Consider the following 14,589-nt stretch of genomic DNA (forward strand, 5'->3'; position numbering starts at 1 on the left):
CTTTCCTGCTCCTCTGATGCTGCCTGGCCTGCTGTGTTCCTCCGGCTCCACACTGTGTTATCTCTGACTCCAGCATCAGCAGTTCTTAATATCTCTGTGCTTAGAGATGCTTTGGATGTGGCTTCAATAATAGGGCAAAATGTTTTTTCTAATTCACTTGTGGGAAGTGGTGTTGCTGGGTGGGCCAGCATTTATTACCCATCCCTAGTCGCCCTTGAGAAGGTGGTGGTGAGCTGCCCTCTTGAACTGCTGCAGTCCATGTGCTGTAGGTTGGCCCACAATGCCATTAGGGAGGGGATTCCAAAATTTTGACCCACCGACACTGAAGGGAATGGTGATATTCTCCCAAGTGAGTGCCTGGGAGGGGAACTTGCTGGTTGGTAGTGTTCCCATGTATCTGCTGCCCTTGTCATTATAGTGGGAAGTGTTTGTGGGTTTGGAAGGTGCTGTCTGAGGATCTTTGGTGAATCACAATAGTATAGTTGTAGATACATACTGCTGCTACTGAGTGTCAGTGATGGAAAGGGCTAATTAACCAGGAGCCTGTTGCACATTTGCCTGAATTTCTACTTATGTTATACAGGTGTCAATCACTGTTATTGTAAATACACTACCTTGGAATTAACTAAGAATACCATGTGTACACAAATTTTCAGAGACCTAGCTTTGTTCTGCTGAAACATTGACTGTGAAGAAGTCCCACTACATTCAATAATACTATTTCATATAGGCGTTTATCATTACAGAACTAAAATACTGCAGATGTGAGAAATCTGAAAACAAATCCCACAGAAAATGTTGGAAATATATAACCAAATTAATATACGTTCATGAGAGTTGTTTAAAACAGGTGGTTTTGGTGGGAATAAAATTTTATTCACTTATTCCTTTATTTTCCATATGTACCAATGAATGCTGAACTGGCTAAAAACAAATAACTATCTGGCATGATTTTAATTCGCTGGTAGGAACCAGGCAAGGGCAGTTATAATGAAGCCTGATCCTGTTGCCTTCCGGCCAAGACTGATCCTAACTCCACTTTTGAACATGCAGGTGTGAGATCAGGGAAGGGTGAATGGAGGAGGAAATTCTCACAAGGAAAGAGAAGAGTCTTCCTTCAAATCTGAAGACCACAGTTTCAATGGTCTCAGGATGCTACTGCAATGATCATTAGAAACTTGAACAGGATAGGATTGTGACCCCAGCAGAGTACAGGTGGTTCAGTTTAAAAAAAATTACCGTTGCATTTGATTTTGGGCCAGGACTAAGAGTATTTCTCTAAGCCTGACCCGTCCCAGCATCTCCAACTCAGCTCCTGTTCTGCAGCCAAATTTCTGTTTCCTTTTGGCCATGGCCAAGCAGTGGAGTTGGGTGGAACTCTGTGAATATTTATTTAAGTGAAACCCAGCCATAAGATTAACCAAGACTCCATGACTCAGGCCTCTCAGCCTTGTGACTCACATGCACTATACACCTCCATTCTGTACCCTCATTTGGTGTACATCTAAATGTCACAGCATTTTGGAATTATACATTCCAGCAATATAAGCAAAATAGAAGTTACAAGACTTTTAGCCTTGCTCTGTTAAGACTCTAAGTATCATTTCTATTTGGTTTAGTTTTAGAACCTGTATCAAATACTTTAATTTCATACCATAGACACTAACCTGTGGTGCTGACCAGGTACTTTGACTTCACCACGTAGGTATCGCCTTCATGAAACTGCCCAATGCTCTGCTTGGGCAATCTACTATAGTCAAATTCAAGTATGTGCCATACATCAACTGAGAGGCTGGTGATCTCAAACTGCCTTCCATCTTCTCCCTCTACTATTCCATAGCCACGTCCGATATTTAACCCATCTAGTGTCGTCCCAACAGGGGCTACAGACTGAGGAATCATCAGGGTGACATCATATGGTTTAAGATCATTTCCATACTCCTGCTACAAGACAATAAATGAGCGTAAGTTGTATGCAAATTTAATTTAAACAGTTAACAAAATTTGAGTCTCAAATTGCACTTTAATAAAAAAGACCAATAGTTGATTTCAAGGAAATCTTGAAAGGGATGAAATCCAATCCTTTTCTTTCCCAAATGTACACTTCCCAAAGCAGTTCAGAGAATGATTTTGGTTTCACAAGTTAATTTTCTTTGTAATAGATTGTGTGTCATTTTCAAGCTACAAATAAGGTAGAATTTGTGACTGATTCCTGGAGTTAGGTAGGAAATAATCACACACCACTTGAACACTTTCAGTTATAGCTAATCCACAATGGAAACAACCAGAGCAATACTGAAGGAAACAAAAACAAACAGTCTGTCAAGAGTTTAATTCATCTCGCCACCAGAATTGAGTGCATGAATGAAAATCTAATTCTCACCAGCTTCACACTGATGGGATATAAAAAAAGTCTAGCTAGAACTTTTGTAGATTTAAAATAATAAACTGTTAGAGGCTTGGTATTAATCCTACAGTAACATAATACTGCTACAGTGCTGGATTCTGTTGCTTTGGTTTCAACTAATAAAAAAGTATCCACCATCATTCATTCACTCTCCCCCTGATGTTCACAGGTGTACTCTGTAGGTGGGGCAGAGGAACAACAGGATCTCGGTGTTAAAATACACTCATCATTGAAAGTTGCTTCACGTCTGCAAGACCATTAAAAAAGCAAATCAAATGCTAAGCTTTATTTATAGAAGGACGGAATCAAAAAGTACAAACATTGTGTTAAACTTATACTGAACCTTGGTTAGTCCACACTTAATCTTCTTGAAAGATACTGTCTCCAGTTCTGATTGCCGTATTGCAGGCACTGGAGAAGGTGCAACAAATACTTAAGAAATGAGTATGCATATGCATCAGGAAAGATTAATAGGCTCGGTTTCTTTCCTTAATCAAGAAAGACAAGGAAAGGTGATCTATTATGGTATTGACAATTATGGTAGATTTTGATAAGAGTGCATACAGAGAAAATTTTCCTCTTGTAGTAAGTGTTTCCACTAGTAGCCATCAGTACAAGATTGTCATAAGCATTTTAATAGGGCCTTCAGAAGAAAGCTTTTCATGCAGAGTAATGAGAATAAAGAACATGCTGTTACAAAATGGTTGAAGTGAATAGCATAGATGAATTTAGGGGGAACCTCAACAAGTATTTGAAGGAGAATGGAACAGGGTTACATTTAAATGAATCTGAGAAGAGGCTCAAATGCAGCATAAACATTGGCCTGGACTGGGTGGGTCGAATGGGAATGGCCTACTTCTATGCCACATATCCTATGGAGTATACAGACTAGTAAAATCATGAACCAAGTCAGACTACACTTCCAATAAGTGGAAAAATAATGAATTAGGTTGGGACTTAATGCAAATAATCATATTACATACCTTTAAAAAGTGATAGCTATATCTTCCTTATTACTACAGTAACAGGTCACTGATATCACAAAATTAGTGTATTTTCTATATTGAGGGATTGGTGCACTTTCAGAAGAGTCATCTTTTAGAGCAGATGTTAAATGGACTTGTCCTTCTTGGATGCAGGAGTGGTTGAATTCTTCTTGTTGTACTGCCAATATTTTTCACTCAAACAAAGCTGCTAGAACAGTTGTTTGAGAGATTTTGCTGTTCTCAAATTAGCTGCTGCAATTCTTACATTACAACAGTGATTACACTTCATAAGTTGATTCTGGTAGCAAAGTACCCAAGTCGCATACAGTATTCAACATAAATGTATCACGATCTTTTGGCTCTTAAAATTTTTGATCATATTTCTAAAAGCCACAAATTTGAACAGCTGTTGTATGGCTTGATCTATAGGCACTCACATTAAGGACTTATATTTTAAATCCCTCCATCTCTTCCTAACTACAGCCAGCAAACATTTTGATTCTCTCTTTTTTTCTCCAAAGATGCATTATTTTATATGTTTTTTTCTCTTAAAATACTAAAAATAATGGAGATGTAATAATTGACTCTACACATCCACCACTCCAACCACTTAAGAATTAAAGTGATATTCATTAACCCATCAATCTCGTAAATTTCAAATGCATGCATAATGTCTCCTGTGAGGCTTGTATTACATTGCTTCTGAAAATTTATACACACTTTTTAAAAAACTTTATTCTTTCACATGATGTGGGTATCACTGGCTAAAACAGCGATTATTAAGTGCACTGGAGAAGGTGTTGGTGAGTAGTCTTCTTCAATAGGTGCACCCATTGTGCTGTTATAAAGGCAGTTCATGGATTCTGAACCAGTGACAGTGAAGAAACAATGATAAAGTTCCAAGTCAGGATGGCATGGGCCTTAGGGAGTCAGAGATTTTACAGCATGAAAAGATGCCCTCATATCTGTGATGGTCATCAAACATCCATCTATTCTAATCCCATTTTCCAGCACTAGGCCATAGCTCACAAGACTATGGCATTTCAAGTGTTCATCTAAATAGTCTTTAAATGTTTCGAGGGTTCCAACCTCCTTCACCCTTTAGGCTGGGAGTTCCAGAAACCTACAACTCTCTAGGTGAAATTTTCTTTCCTCAAGTCCCCTCTAATCTTAGCTCTTTGCCTTAAACTGTGCCCCTTCATCAATGACTCCTTTAATAAGGAGAATGGTTTCTCCCTAATCGTCGTATCATAGAGTCAGAGCACAGAAAGAGACCCTTTGGCCCAAACCCTCCATGCTGACCAGGTTTGCTAAACTGAACTAGTCTAATTTGCCTGAGTTTGGCTCATATTTTATGCTCCTCAGAATTTTGTACTCTTCAATCAGGTCCTCCCTCAGCCTTCTTTGCTCGAAATAAAACAACCCCAGCCTAACAGTCTGTCTTCATAGCTGAATTACTCTAGCCCAGGCAACATCCTACTGAATCTCCTCTGCACCCTAACCTGTGCAATCAAAGGGTAGTATGACCAGAACTGCACAGTACTCCAGCTGTGGCCTAATTGACATTATATACAGCTCCAACATAACCTCCTTGCTCTTGAACTCAATGCCTTGACTAATGAAGGGAAGTATCTCAAATGCCTTATTGACCACCTTATCTACCTGTCTTGCTGCCTTCAATGATCTATGGACATGTCTTGGAAGGGAACTTGCAGGTGGTAGCATTCCCATGCGTCTGCTGCCTTTGTCCTTCTGCATGGTAGAGGTCACAGGTCTGGAAGGTACTTTCAAGGCAGTCTTGGTGAGTTGCTGCAGGGCATCTAACGATGACACATACTGCTGTTACATTACACTAATGGTGGAGAGTGTGGACGTTTAAGGAATGAATGGTGTTAAAGTAGCATCTGTCCAGGAAGGTGGAGAGTATTCTTTCACATCACTGACTTGTGCTTTTAAAGAATGGTCAGATTTTGGAGAATCAGGAGGCAAGGTTCTTACCTTGAATTCCCAGCCTCTGACCTGCTCTTGTAGCTTCAGTACTCATATGGCTGGCGTAGTTCAATTTCTGGATAATGGTAACCTCCTCGGATGTTAATAAAGTGGATAACAATGGTAGCGATGCCATTGAATATCAAGGGGAGATCAAGAGAGAATCTAGTTGGCAGTGGTTATTGCCTGGCACTTATGTAGCATACATGTTACTTGCTGCTTATCGATCTAAATCAGATGTTGTCCAAGTCTTACTAAATTTGGACATGGACTGCTTCAGTACCTGAGAAGTCATGAACAACTTTGATACTATGCAATTGTCAGCAAACATCCCCACTTCTGACCTTATAATGGAGGGAAGGTTGCTGATGAAGCAGTTGAGTATGGTTGGGCCGAGGCCACTACCCCAAAGAAGTCCTGCAGAGATGAAGTGGGTCTGAGATGACTCACCTCCAACAATCTTTCTTTGCATAAGGCATAACTCTAATCAGAGGAAAGTTTCTCCCCATTTCCTAAAGATATTAATTTTGCTAGGGATCCTTGTTCCCACACTCGGTTAAATGTTGCCTTGATATCAAGGGCAGTCACTCTCGCCTCATCTCTGTCGACCAGCTCTTTTGTCCATGCTTGGACCAAGGCAGTTATGAGGTCAGGAGCTGAGTGGCCCTGGACGAATACAAACTGAGCATCAGTGAGCAGGTTATTGCTGAATAAGTGCAATAGTACTATCCCAGGACCCTTCTGTCACAGTGCTGTTGATTGAGAGTAATTTCATGAGTTGAATTTGCTTTTTGTGGACAGAACATAGTCGTGTCATTTTCCATATCGTTGAGCAGATACCAGTGTTACAGCTGTACCAGAAATGTTAGGCAAGGGGTGTGGCTAGTTCTGGATTTACCTGTTCAGTACTACAGCCAGTATGTTGTCTGGATCCGTAGTACTTGCAGCATCCAGAGTTTACAGCCATTTCTTGATATCATGTGATGTGAATCGAATTGGCTGAAGAGTGGGATCTGTGGTGCTGCGGACCTCAGGAGGAGGGAGAGATGGATCATCCACTCGGCACCTCTGCCTGAAGACAGTTTCAAATGCTTTAGCGATATCTTCGCACTGATGTGCTGGAGACATTTCTCCTCCCAACTCCAGTCACTGAAAATGAGGATATTTGTGGAGTCTCTTCCTCCTGTTGTTTAATTGCTCACTGCTATTCAAGAATGGATGTGGCAGACTACAGAGCTTAGATCTGATTGTTTGTATCTACATTGTCTCCATGATCTTTAATGATTATTACATTTTTTCTTACACAAGTGCTATGTAAGAGTTCATATATATCACACAGTGGGATAGAGGGAACATGCCAATCCAGTTCACCGAAATCCAAACATTCACTGTTAGTAGGGTAGGGCAGAAAAAGTGGCTGGTTGGTCAGATATTTCCATCCTCTTTCCAACAATCACAACTAAGATATATTACTTCTTTTCAAACAAATTAGGGTCCAATTCGCTCTCACCTTCTTACAAAATTTCTAAAGCTATTTGCTACTGTAATTTAAAATCAGTGAATACTTGGATGTTACATTATAGATAAAATGGGTCGACTGGCCTATTTCTGAAAGATGATGTAGTCCATATCAAATCTTGTGTTCCTATGACACTGACATCAATGGATTCTGCTTGTTTAAGGCAATCAAATAATAACAAACAAAGGCAGTAAATCGAGTATTGTCCATTAACTGAATGATTTTGACTCATGTGCCATTAGGATTGTTAAAATTATTGATAGATTAGAGGAAACCTCGTAAAGCATACAGCTCAAGTAAATCTCAAGTAAAATGGTGTATGGGAAACTCTGATATGACTGAAAATTTTGATCAAAAGCAGATCAGCAGACAGGTCTAAAATATTCAATTCCCTCACTTTATCAGGCATTACACATGACTATTGGTGTTTTTGCAGGCAGAAAGGATTAACGTTTTTGCTTCCCGAATATGGTAATCAAAAGAATTGCACCTTCTGTTCCTCTTCAACTCCAGTTTTTGGTGAGGGCTTCTTTGAATCTAGCCAGTCCAGGAACTTTTCCTTAAACAAAATAGTTTCATTGTGCTCGGTCAGCCTGCCAAAAATTGCCCAATCAGGACGACCTTGACCTTTCCTACACGTGAAAAAAAAGCAAGCAGCTGGTTAGGATTAACACTTGGCACCTGACATCTTAACACATGACATATTGTTCAAAGTGGAATCTTGGCCAAAGAACTAGATAAAAGAATTTGTGCCTTTACAATTACTGCTCAACGTAATAAATAGTACTTTCATATTTGTTAACAGCGAAGCTATATACTGACACCGGCACATTCAAAGGTACACCATCTATTTAATGGAATAAAATGGTACTTTTACAAGGTGCTCATCATCATTTCATTATCACTGTAAAGATCCTTAAGTAAATATTTCAGTCTAGTGGCCTGCACTGGAGGTGCCTGTGCTTCTCATAGTAGTTCAACCGAAAACAATGCTGGGGTTGGGTTGGTGAGTGGAGGGGGTGTGTGTTTGTTGTCTGCTTGGCATTAACCAGAGCTGCCCACTTGAGAAACTTCACTGTTAGTGATTAATTTCATTGCTACCAGAGAAATCTAAGTTTTTAATTGAAAAAAAAACATCCTGACAAGAATACATACACTTTTCTATGGGTCAAATGAATGGCAGTCACAGTTGGATTGTTACACTGCTCTGACAGTCTGTATTTCTGGCCTGAATGTCTGATTTGGGCCTCTCCAGAAGCACAGAGCAGATCTTGAAGCCTCATAGTGCAGCTCAGGATCAGTGCAGGAGGCCAAACCACAATCACTGTTTTACAGCAGTAACTGCTGTACTACAGGAATTAAATATCTCAAGTCTTTTTGATAGGGAGAAGGTAAGTGCACAAGGTAAGTGGGTGAGAAGGTTAAGGTGGCAGCTGAGAGAGGGTAGAGTGGAAAAGTGTCGGTGTGGATGCTAAGGGGTCAGCTCAGGGTAGTCAGGTGCGGTGGGGGGACTTTAGTGTTGGGCCAGTTTTATAGTTAGTTACATTCGTTGCATGCTGTAAACTGATAGTGTAAACCAAAGTTACCTTGGTATCAGCGGATTGCATTCGCCTGGATCTAAAGGGTTGATGTCGCAGTTTGTGTAGTCAAATGTACCATTCCACAAATGTTTTGCCAACTGGAATGCTACTTTTCGCTGTGCTAGTGTGACCTCTTTTCCATGCCACACGTACACTTCACTGCCAAAATCGAACACCAGCACCTATGAAAAATACTCCACAACTTCAAAAAATTGCATGCAAGTTTATTTGCAATATAACTAATCAGAAAAGATACTAATCAAGAAGTACAATCATGTTATTATCTCTAGTTCAGTCACTGATTTGTGGTCAATTATTTGACTCCAACAGGACAGCAGATGGACATAAATTTATTTCAGTGTCACCTGTCTGTTTGTGGGTGAAAACAAGAAGAGGAATCAGCCAAGATTCTCATTATTAAGCAAGTCCTGATAGAGAGCTTAACTCCAACACAGCAAATGCTCATGTATAGCTTAAATGAGATGCACCCCTTTCCTCAAATGCCAGCAAAACAACCCTTTGATATTTGATGGTTGAATTTCACACCGGAGGAACAATCACTTTGCAGGTGGTTAGTGTGCATGCAGTCACGTTGAGCCAGTTATTTTCACAGGCAACAGCAAGAACAACACTGGCAGATGGAAGTCAGCTTTCTGTTCTCTGGTTATTAAGGTATGAGAAAATCAGTAGGGAAAAAAAACAAACCCCTTAGACCAGAACAACACGCAACAATATTTTGTAAGGTTTTTTTTAAAAAGTCTTAGTGTCTTCAACCATCTGTGCTTATGTTTAGGAATTTCCTCTTTACATCTCTTCCCTTTACAATAAATGTTTCTGACCAAGCATTGAGTCACTTTCCTAAAATCTCCTGCTTTGAATTCTGCCATGCTCCACCCCACCGGCCACCTTCCCCAAACTCTGACACTTCTGCAAACAACCAGAGTCTTTTGGGGGTGCTAAGAGATGCCAAGAGAAGGCAAGTTACAGATGTCTGTATCTGATTAAAGTAACTTGTGAGTTATAGTGCAAGAGTAGTAAAGCCAGAGATCATGGGTTCAAATCTTGGAGTAACAGTCTGTAGCAGCAGAACATAGGGCAGCACAGTAGCTCAGTGGTTAGCACAGCTGCCTCACAGTGCCAGGGACCTGGGTTCGATTCCACCCTCAGACAACTGGCTATGTGGAGTTTGCACATTCTCCCTGTGTCTGCGTGGGTTTCCTCCGGGTACTCCGGTTTCCTCCTGCAGTCGAAAGATGTGTAGGCTAAGTGGATTGGCCATGCTAAATTGCCCATAGTGTTCAGGGAAGTGTAGACTAGGTGGGTTATAGGTGGATGGATCTGGGTGGGATGCTGCGTGGGTCGGTGTGGACTTGTTGGTCCGAAGGGCTTGCTTCCACATTGTAGGGATTCTATGAACATGACCATGCAAGCCATTGGATTATTGAAAAATCCATCTGGTTTATTAATTTATTTCAGGGATGGCAACTGCTACCTCTAATGCAAATAAAAAATAAGTCATTGACTTTAAAACAAAGAGAATTATCTTGAGCTGAGTGCAAACATCTCTTGCTCTAGGCCTTCTTTTATACTATTATTTCTCTTTGTCCTTTTGCCCACATCCACCATCTTTGTCCACAAAATGCAATAACTCAGAGATTTGATTCTACAAGTCCTGGCAATCTTCAAGCATGTAGCCATTTTTCACTTGTGAGTTAGAGTGTAACTGCCAATAGATTAGGTGACTGTATGAAATATCACAATCAAGTTACATCCTGATGTATATTCATGCAACCATGGTTACTGAATTGGAGCACTGGTCCCCTTTTTTCCTTCTCTCTCCTCAGCACGACCATTATGGCCATGTAAGCATCTTGGTTGAGACTAAGTACAATTCTAGTTCAGTACAAACAGGATTAAACCCTGATCCGTCAGTCTTTCACCATGCAGTGTATTCACCAAGCCATTTACTGGAGGCTGTTCCTCTATTACATCATTTGACAAATACTTACATCCTTTGAATTAAGTAAAGAGCACCGTGGTATCTTTCCCCAGAAGTCATCGTCAGGGACTAGTTTATCATCTACTAGGCGATAAATACAGTTGGTTTCTACGATTGCACTTTCATACAGTTCATCTTCATCTGGGTTTCCAGCACCTGCAAAAGCAACGTAGTTTTATTTGAAATACTTCTCTAATGAGCATGTACATTCTCAGAACTTGTAAAATTCTCTACTTTCTCTATCTGTCTACAGTCTCCTGCCCACAGTAAACTTCACATGCCCTCAACATGTGTCAATGTTACTGGCCACTTTTCAGTTGAAGCCTGGGTGTTGTCCAGGTTTTGCTGCGCTTAGACAATCTTTCTGCGATGTTTCATTAATTGATGGCTCATTACAAACTGTATATAAAAACAGAATTGGGGAAATGAACAAGGAGGAGTGGGTCCATGACCTCCTGTGAAGACGGAGTATCTATTGAAAAATGACTGGATCTTGCTCAAGAGGTATTAGCAATAACTTGCACAAGGTGGGCTAAGATGAAATACATGAAGGTGGGATTTTCAGCTTCTGTGTTCCTCAACCCATGATTTTCTGTTTATGCAACTTAACATTTAGAAACCCTCAGCTGGGAAGACCAGGAAGCTGGTTTTACCTATTGCATTTTTAAGGCATAAACCCACAGAAATGAGCTAACTAATATTTTCTTAGTTTATTCAGATTGCAACAAGTACACATTCATCAAAACTTGGCGGACAGCATGAAATTACAGAGTTGTGAGCGCAGCCCAGTCCATCACGAAAACCAGCCTTTCTTCCACTGACTCCATCTACACTTCCCGCTGCCTTGGGAAAGCAGCCAACTTAATCAAATGTTCCTCCCATCCCTGTTATACTTTCTTCCACCCTCTTCCATTGGGCAGAAGATTCACAAGTTTGAAAACACGTACCAACAGATTCAAGAATAGCTTCTTCCTTGCTTTCAGTCTTCTCAACAGACCTCTCATACGTTACAGTTTATCTTTCTCTGCACCTGCTCTGCAGCTGTAACACTATATTTTATATTCTGTTCTATTACTCTTGTGTACTTATGTAAGGTACGACTTGACTGGTTAGCAAACAATATCTCGGTACATGTGACAATAATTAATCAAATCAAATAATGCATTTAATCATACAATCACAATGTCTGAAATATATTTTCTACGATCCTGCTGTAACAAGATGACTTTGGTTTCTCCTCTCTTTACAAGACTCATGTTGACAGTAGGGAGAAGTATACTGTACAACACCTCCATTCTATATGCGTCAAGTGATGCTCCAAGATCTGGAGAAACCAGGACATCACTAGAAGTCAGTTAGCATAATTCTGTTGTTGTAAGTATAATGACATTGTTTGACACGTTGCAATCTAATTGGGACACTTCGTAAAACAGAGGATCAATTACTATTACAGGTGCCAAACATAACCAGAATGCAGAAAAGCACAGACGCTACAAGGAAGCAGAATTTAGTGAGCTAAATTCAAATCAATTAACTTCAGATTTACAGAATGTTAAGCAAAATCAACATTAATCTTCTCAGAATTACAATCAAGGTCCTTTCCATGATATCTCACAGGTTAAATATTGGAAGTATATTTTTCTTTACTGGTTTATATGCACTTCTGTCCTCTCATGAAGCCACTGACTTACAGTCAGAGGTTGACGGCATAGAAACAGGTCCTTTAGCCCAACTTGTCCATGCTGCCCAGTTTTCACAATTAATCTAATCCCATTTGCCAGGTTTGTCCATATAGCTCCATACCAATCCCATCCATGTACCAGTCCAAATGTTTCTTAAAGGACAAAATTGTACTTGCCTCCACCTCTACCTCTACCTCAGGGAGCCTGTGCCAGACATCGACCACCCTGTGTGAAAAAAATTCTTGCGAACTGTCGGTTCCCCTTCAGTAATTCAGTCATTACTGATTAACTGCAAGGCCTGAGAGTGGGGCTAGCAGGCTATTTGACTTGATGGAATCAAATTCTGACTTTACAAATCACTGTAATGATCAGAAGTTGGAACTCCATACAATTTTAGTCTCTTTATTGCAAAGTACTAACTGAAATCTGCTTACACAACACAATATGAAGACTAAACCAAGTTCTATTTTAAGATAGATCTGAAAATACACTATTTATTTTAATGAACCTGTTCAGACATGTTATGACACAAATTTGAAGCAGATGGTACTTGAAGCTGAGCCTCTTGGCTCAGAGGTAGTGATGAACCACTATGCTACAAGATTCCTTTAAACATTAATGATTCTGCCACAATTTGGAGATACGAAACATCCAATGCTACTATGGAAACAATAATCGGGGGCGAGGAAATCAACAAGTAATTGTTTTAACTGCATAAATCGAGGTTAAGTAAATATAGGTGGGAGGGCTCTTGTGGCACAGTGATAAGTATTTCTTCCTCTGGACCAGGAAGTCTGGGTTCAAGTCCCACTTGTTCCAGATGTGCGTAATAACATCCCTGAATAGGCTGATAACAAAATACCTACATTTAGGTGGGAAAGAACTGACTGGATGGTTACTTGAGCACATATAATGTTACAGTGGTAGGCGTCCCACCTTCCCCCCTCCCCCGATCCCAGCTAGAGGATCCTTCCTGCCTTGAAAGTGTATCATAACATGTCTGATTAAAACAAAAACTTAAACAGACATTTCTAGTGTCTCTTGCAGAGTGGTGGTGTCCTTAGGGTGCTGAAATTTATCAGAATTATTCCAGGAAAGGGGGATTCTATTGACAAGGTTAGGCTGGAGAGGCTGGGATTGTTCTCCTTAGAGCAAAGGAGATTAAGGAGAGATTAATGGTTGTAGAGGTTTAGATTAGGTCATTAAGACAAAGCTATTCCCATTAGTTGATGACTCAGTAACTATAGACAATAACACAGATTTAAGGTTTTGAGCTGGGGTTGCAAGGGGAGTGTGAGGTAGAACTTGTCACACAGTGACATGATGATTTTTGCTGGAACACAGTCACATAAATGATTCTCACTCCTGTTCCTACTATTAATTTTTCAATAAGTTCTGGAAAATACATTCATGTTCCCATTCTGAAATAAATCTTTAAGATTTGGTAAGATTAAAGAAACTTTTAATTGCATTCAAATCTTAAATTCACAGCTACTATCATTACCTTGGTAGCTTGACTGTCCACCTAAGAGTCTCCAAAACTCTTTGGCTGTTTTGGTATGGCTGTTAATTCCTTCTTCTATTGTGGCCACATATGGTGCTCTGCAGCCAAGGTCTCTTTTAGTCTGAATGAATGCTGCCAGTTCTGAAGCCTGGAAACCGGAAGGTATTATAAAACAGTATTATTTGATCCAGCATATTTATTTAGCGTCTTCAGTGTTATCTTAAACATTTGAACGAGAAATAAATCTACAAGGCAGTTATATTGAACCATCTGGATGCTTAATTTTTAATTCATCAGCACACCTTGAAATACAAATCTTCTTGTTTGATGCAGGGCTGCACTAAAAATAATCTCTAAAACATGTTTCATTCATTCTCCTTGTGTAGCATATTTTTACATGGAGATGAAAAGAAAACTATAGATAGAGGTAATTAGATAAAAAGAAAGTTTTTTCTTCTGAAGTTATCATTGGCAGATCCACTGTGTAACTGTCAGCATTCTCAATTTTTATATTCCACACAGAATCTGGCCCCAGAATTAAAATTGCTAGTTCACTATCATTCATGAGTTGACCAGAAGATGCAAAAGGTGAAAAAGGGCCAGTTACATCCTGAATGATACACATCAGGATTCCTTGGAAGTCCTGATGAACCAACTATGAGGGAATTGCTTGGGATGTTTAAACTTCTTATGGACAACTACCCTGGTTTTGGAACCCTCCGATGAGGTCAACAGCTCTGAGCTAGAGTCAGAGTTTATGGAAGATAGGGACTTATTTACCTAGATAGTTACAGAGGAACAGCTAAATGGATTTACACCATTTCTAACTCCTGGGTGACTATAATATCAATAACTATGACAAAATCAGACAGATTCTGAAGGGCGAAGGGAGGAGGGTACCAGCTCGTCCCTGCCTCCCTAAC

The 14,589-nt window shown here is 40.0% G+C and overlaps 1 protein-coding gene across 5 annotated transcripts in view; it reads right to left on the reverse strand.

Moving 5' to 3' along the window:
- svila (supervillin a) overlaps positions 1-14,589 on the reverse strand; it is a 165,023-nt gene that overhangs the window by 24,073 nt on the left and 126,361 nt on the right. For 4 of the 5 annotated variants that reach the window (XM_048609398.1, XM_048609389.1, XM_048609403.1 and 1 more), the window contains 5 exons: positions 13,667-13,814; positions 10,491-10,636; positions 8,488-8,663; positions 7,392-7,533; positions 1,668-1,944 (listed from right to left, as the gene is read on the reverse strand). In XM_048609398.1, coding sequence (XP_048465355.1) covers positions 1,668-1,944; positions 7,392-7,533; positions 8,488-8,663; positions 10,491-10,636; positions 13,667-13,814 — 889 coding nt within the window. The remainder of the gene's footprint in view (positions 1-1,667; positions 1,945-7,391; positions 7,534-8,487; positions 8,664-10,490; positions 10,637-13,666; positions 13,815-14,589) is intronic. The other variant, XM_048609378.1, reaches the window with a different exon arrangement.

This window comes from Rhincodon typus, chromosome 2, assembly GCF_021869965.1.
Source record: "Rhincodon typus isolate 14 chromosome 2, sRhiTyp1.1, whole genome shotgun sequence".
Taxonomy (NCBI): Eukaryota; Metazoa; Chordata; class Chondrichthyes; order Orectolobiformes; family Rhincodontidae; genus Rhincodon; species Rhincodon typus.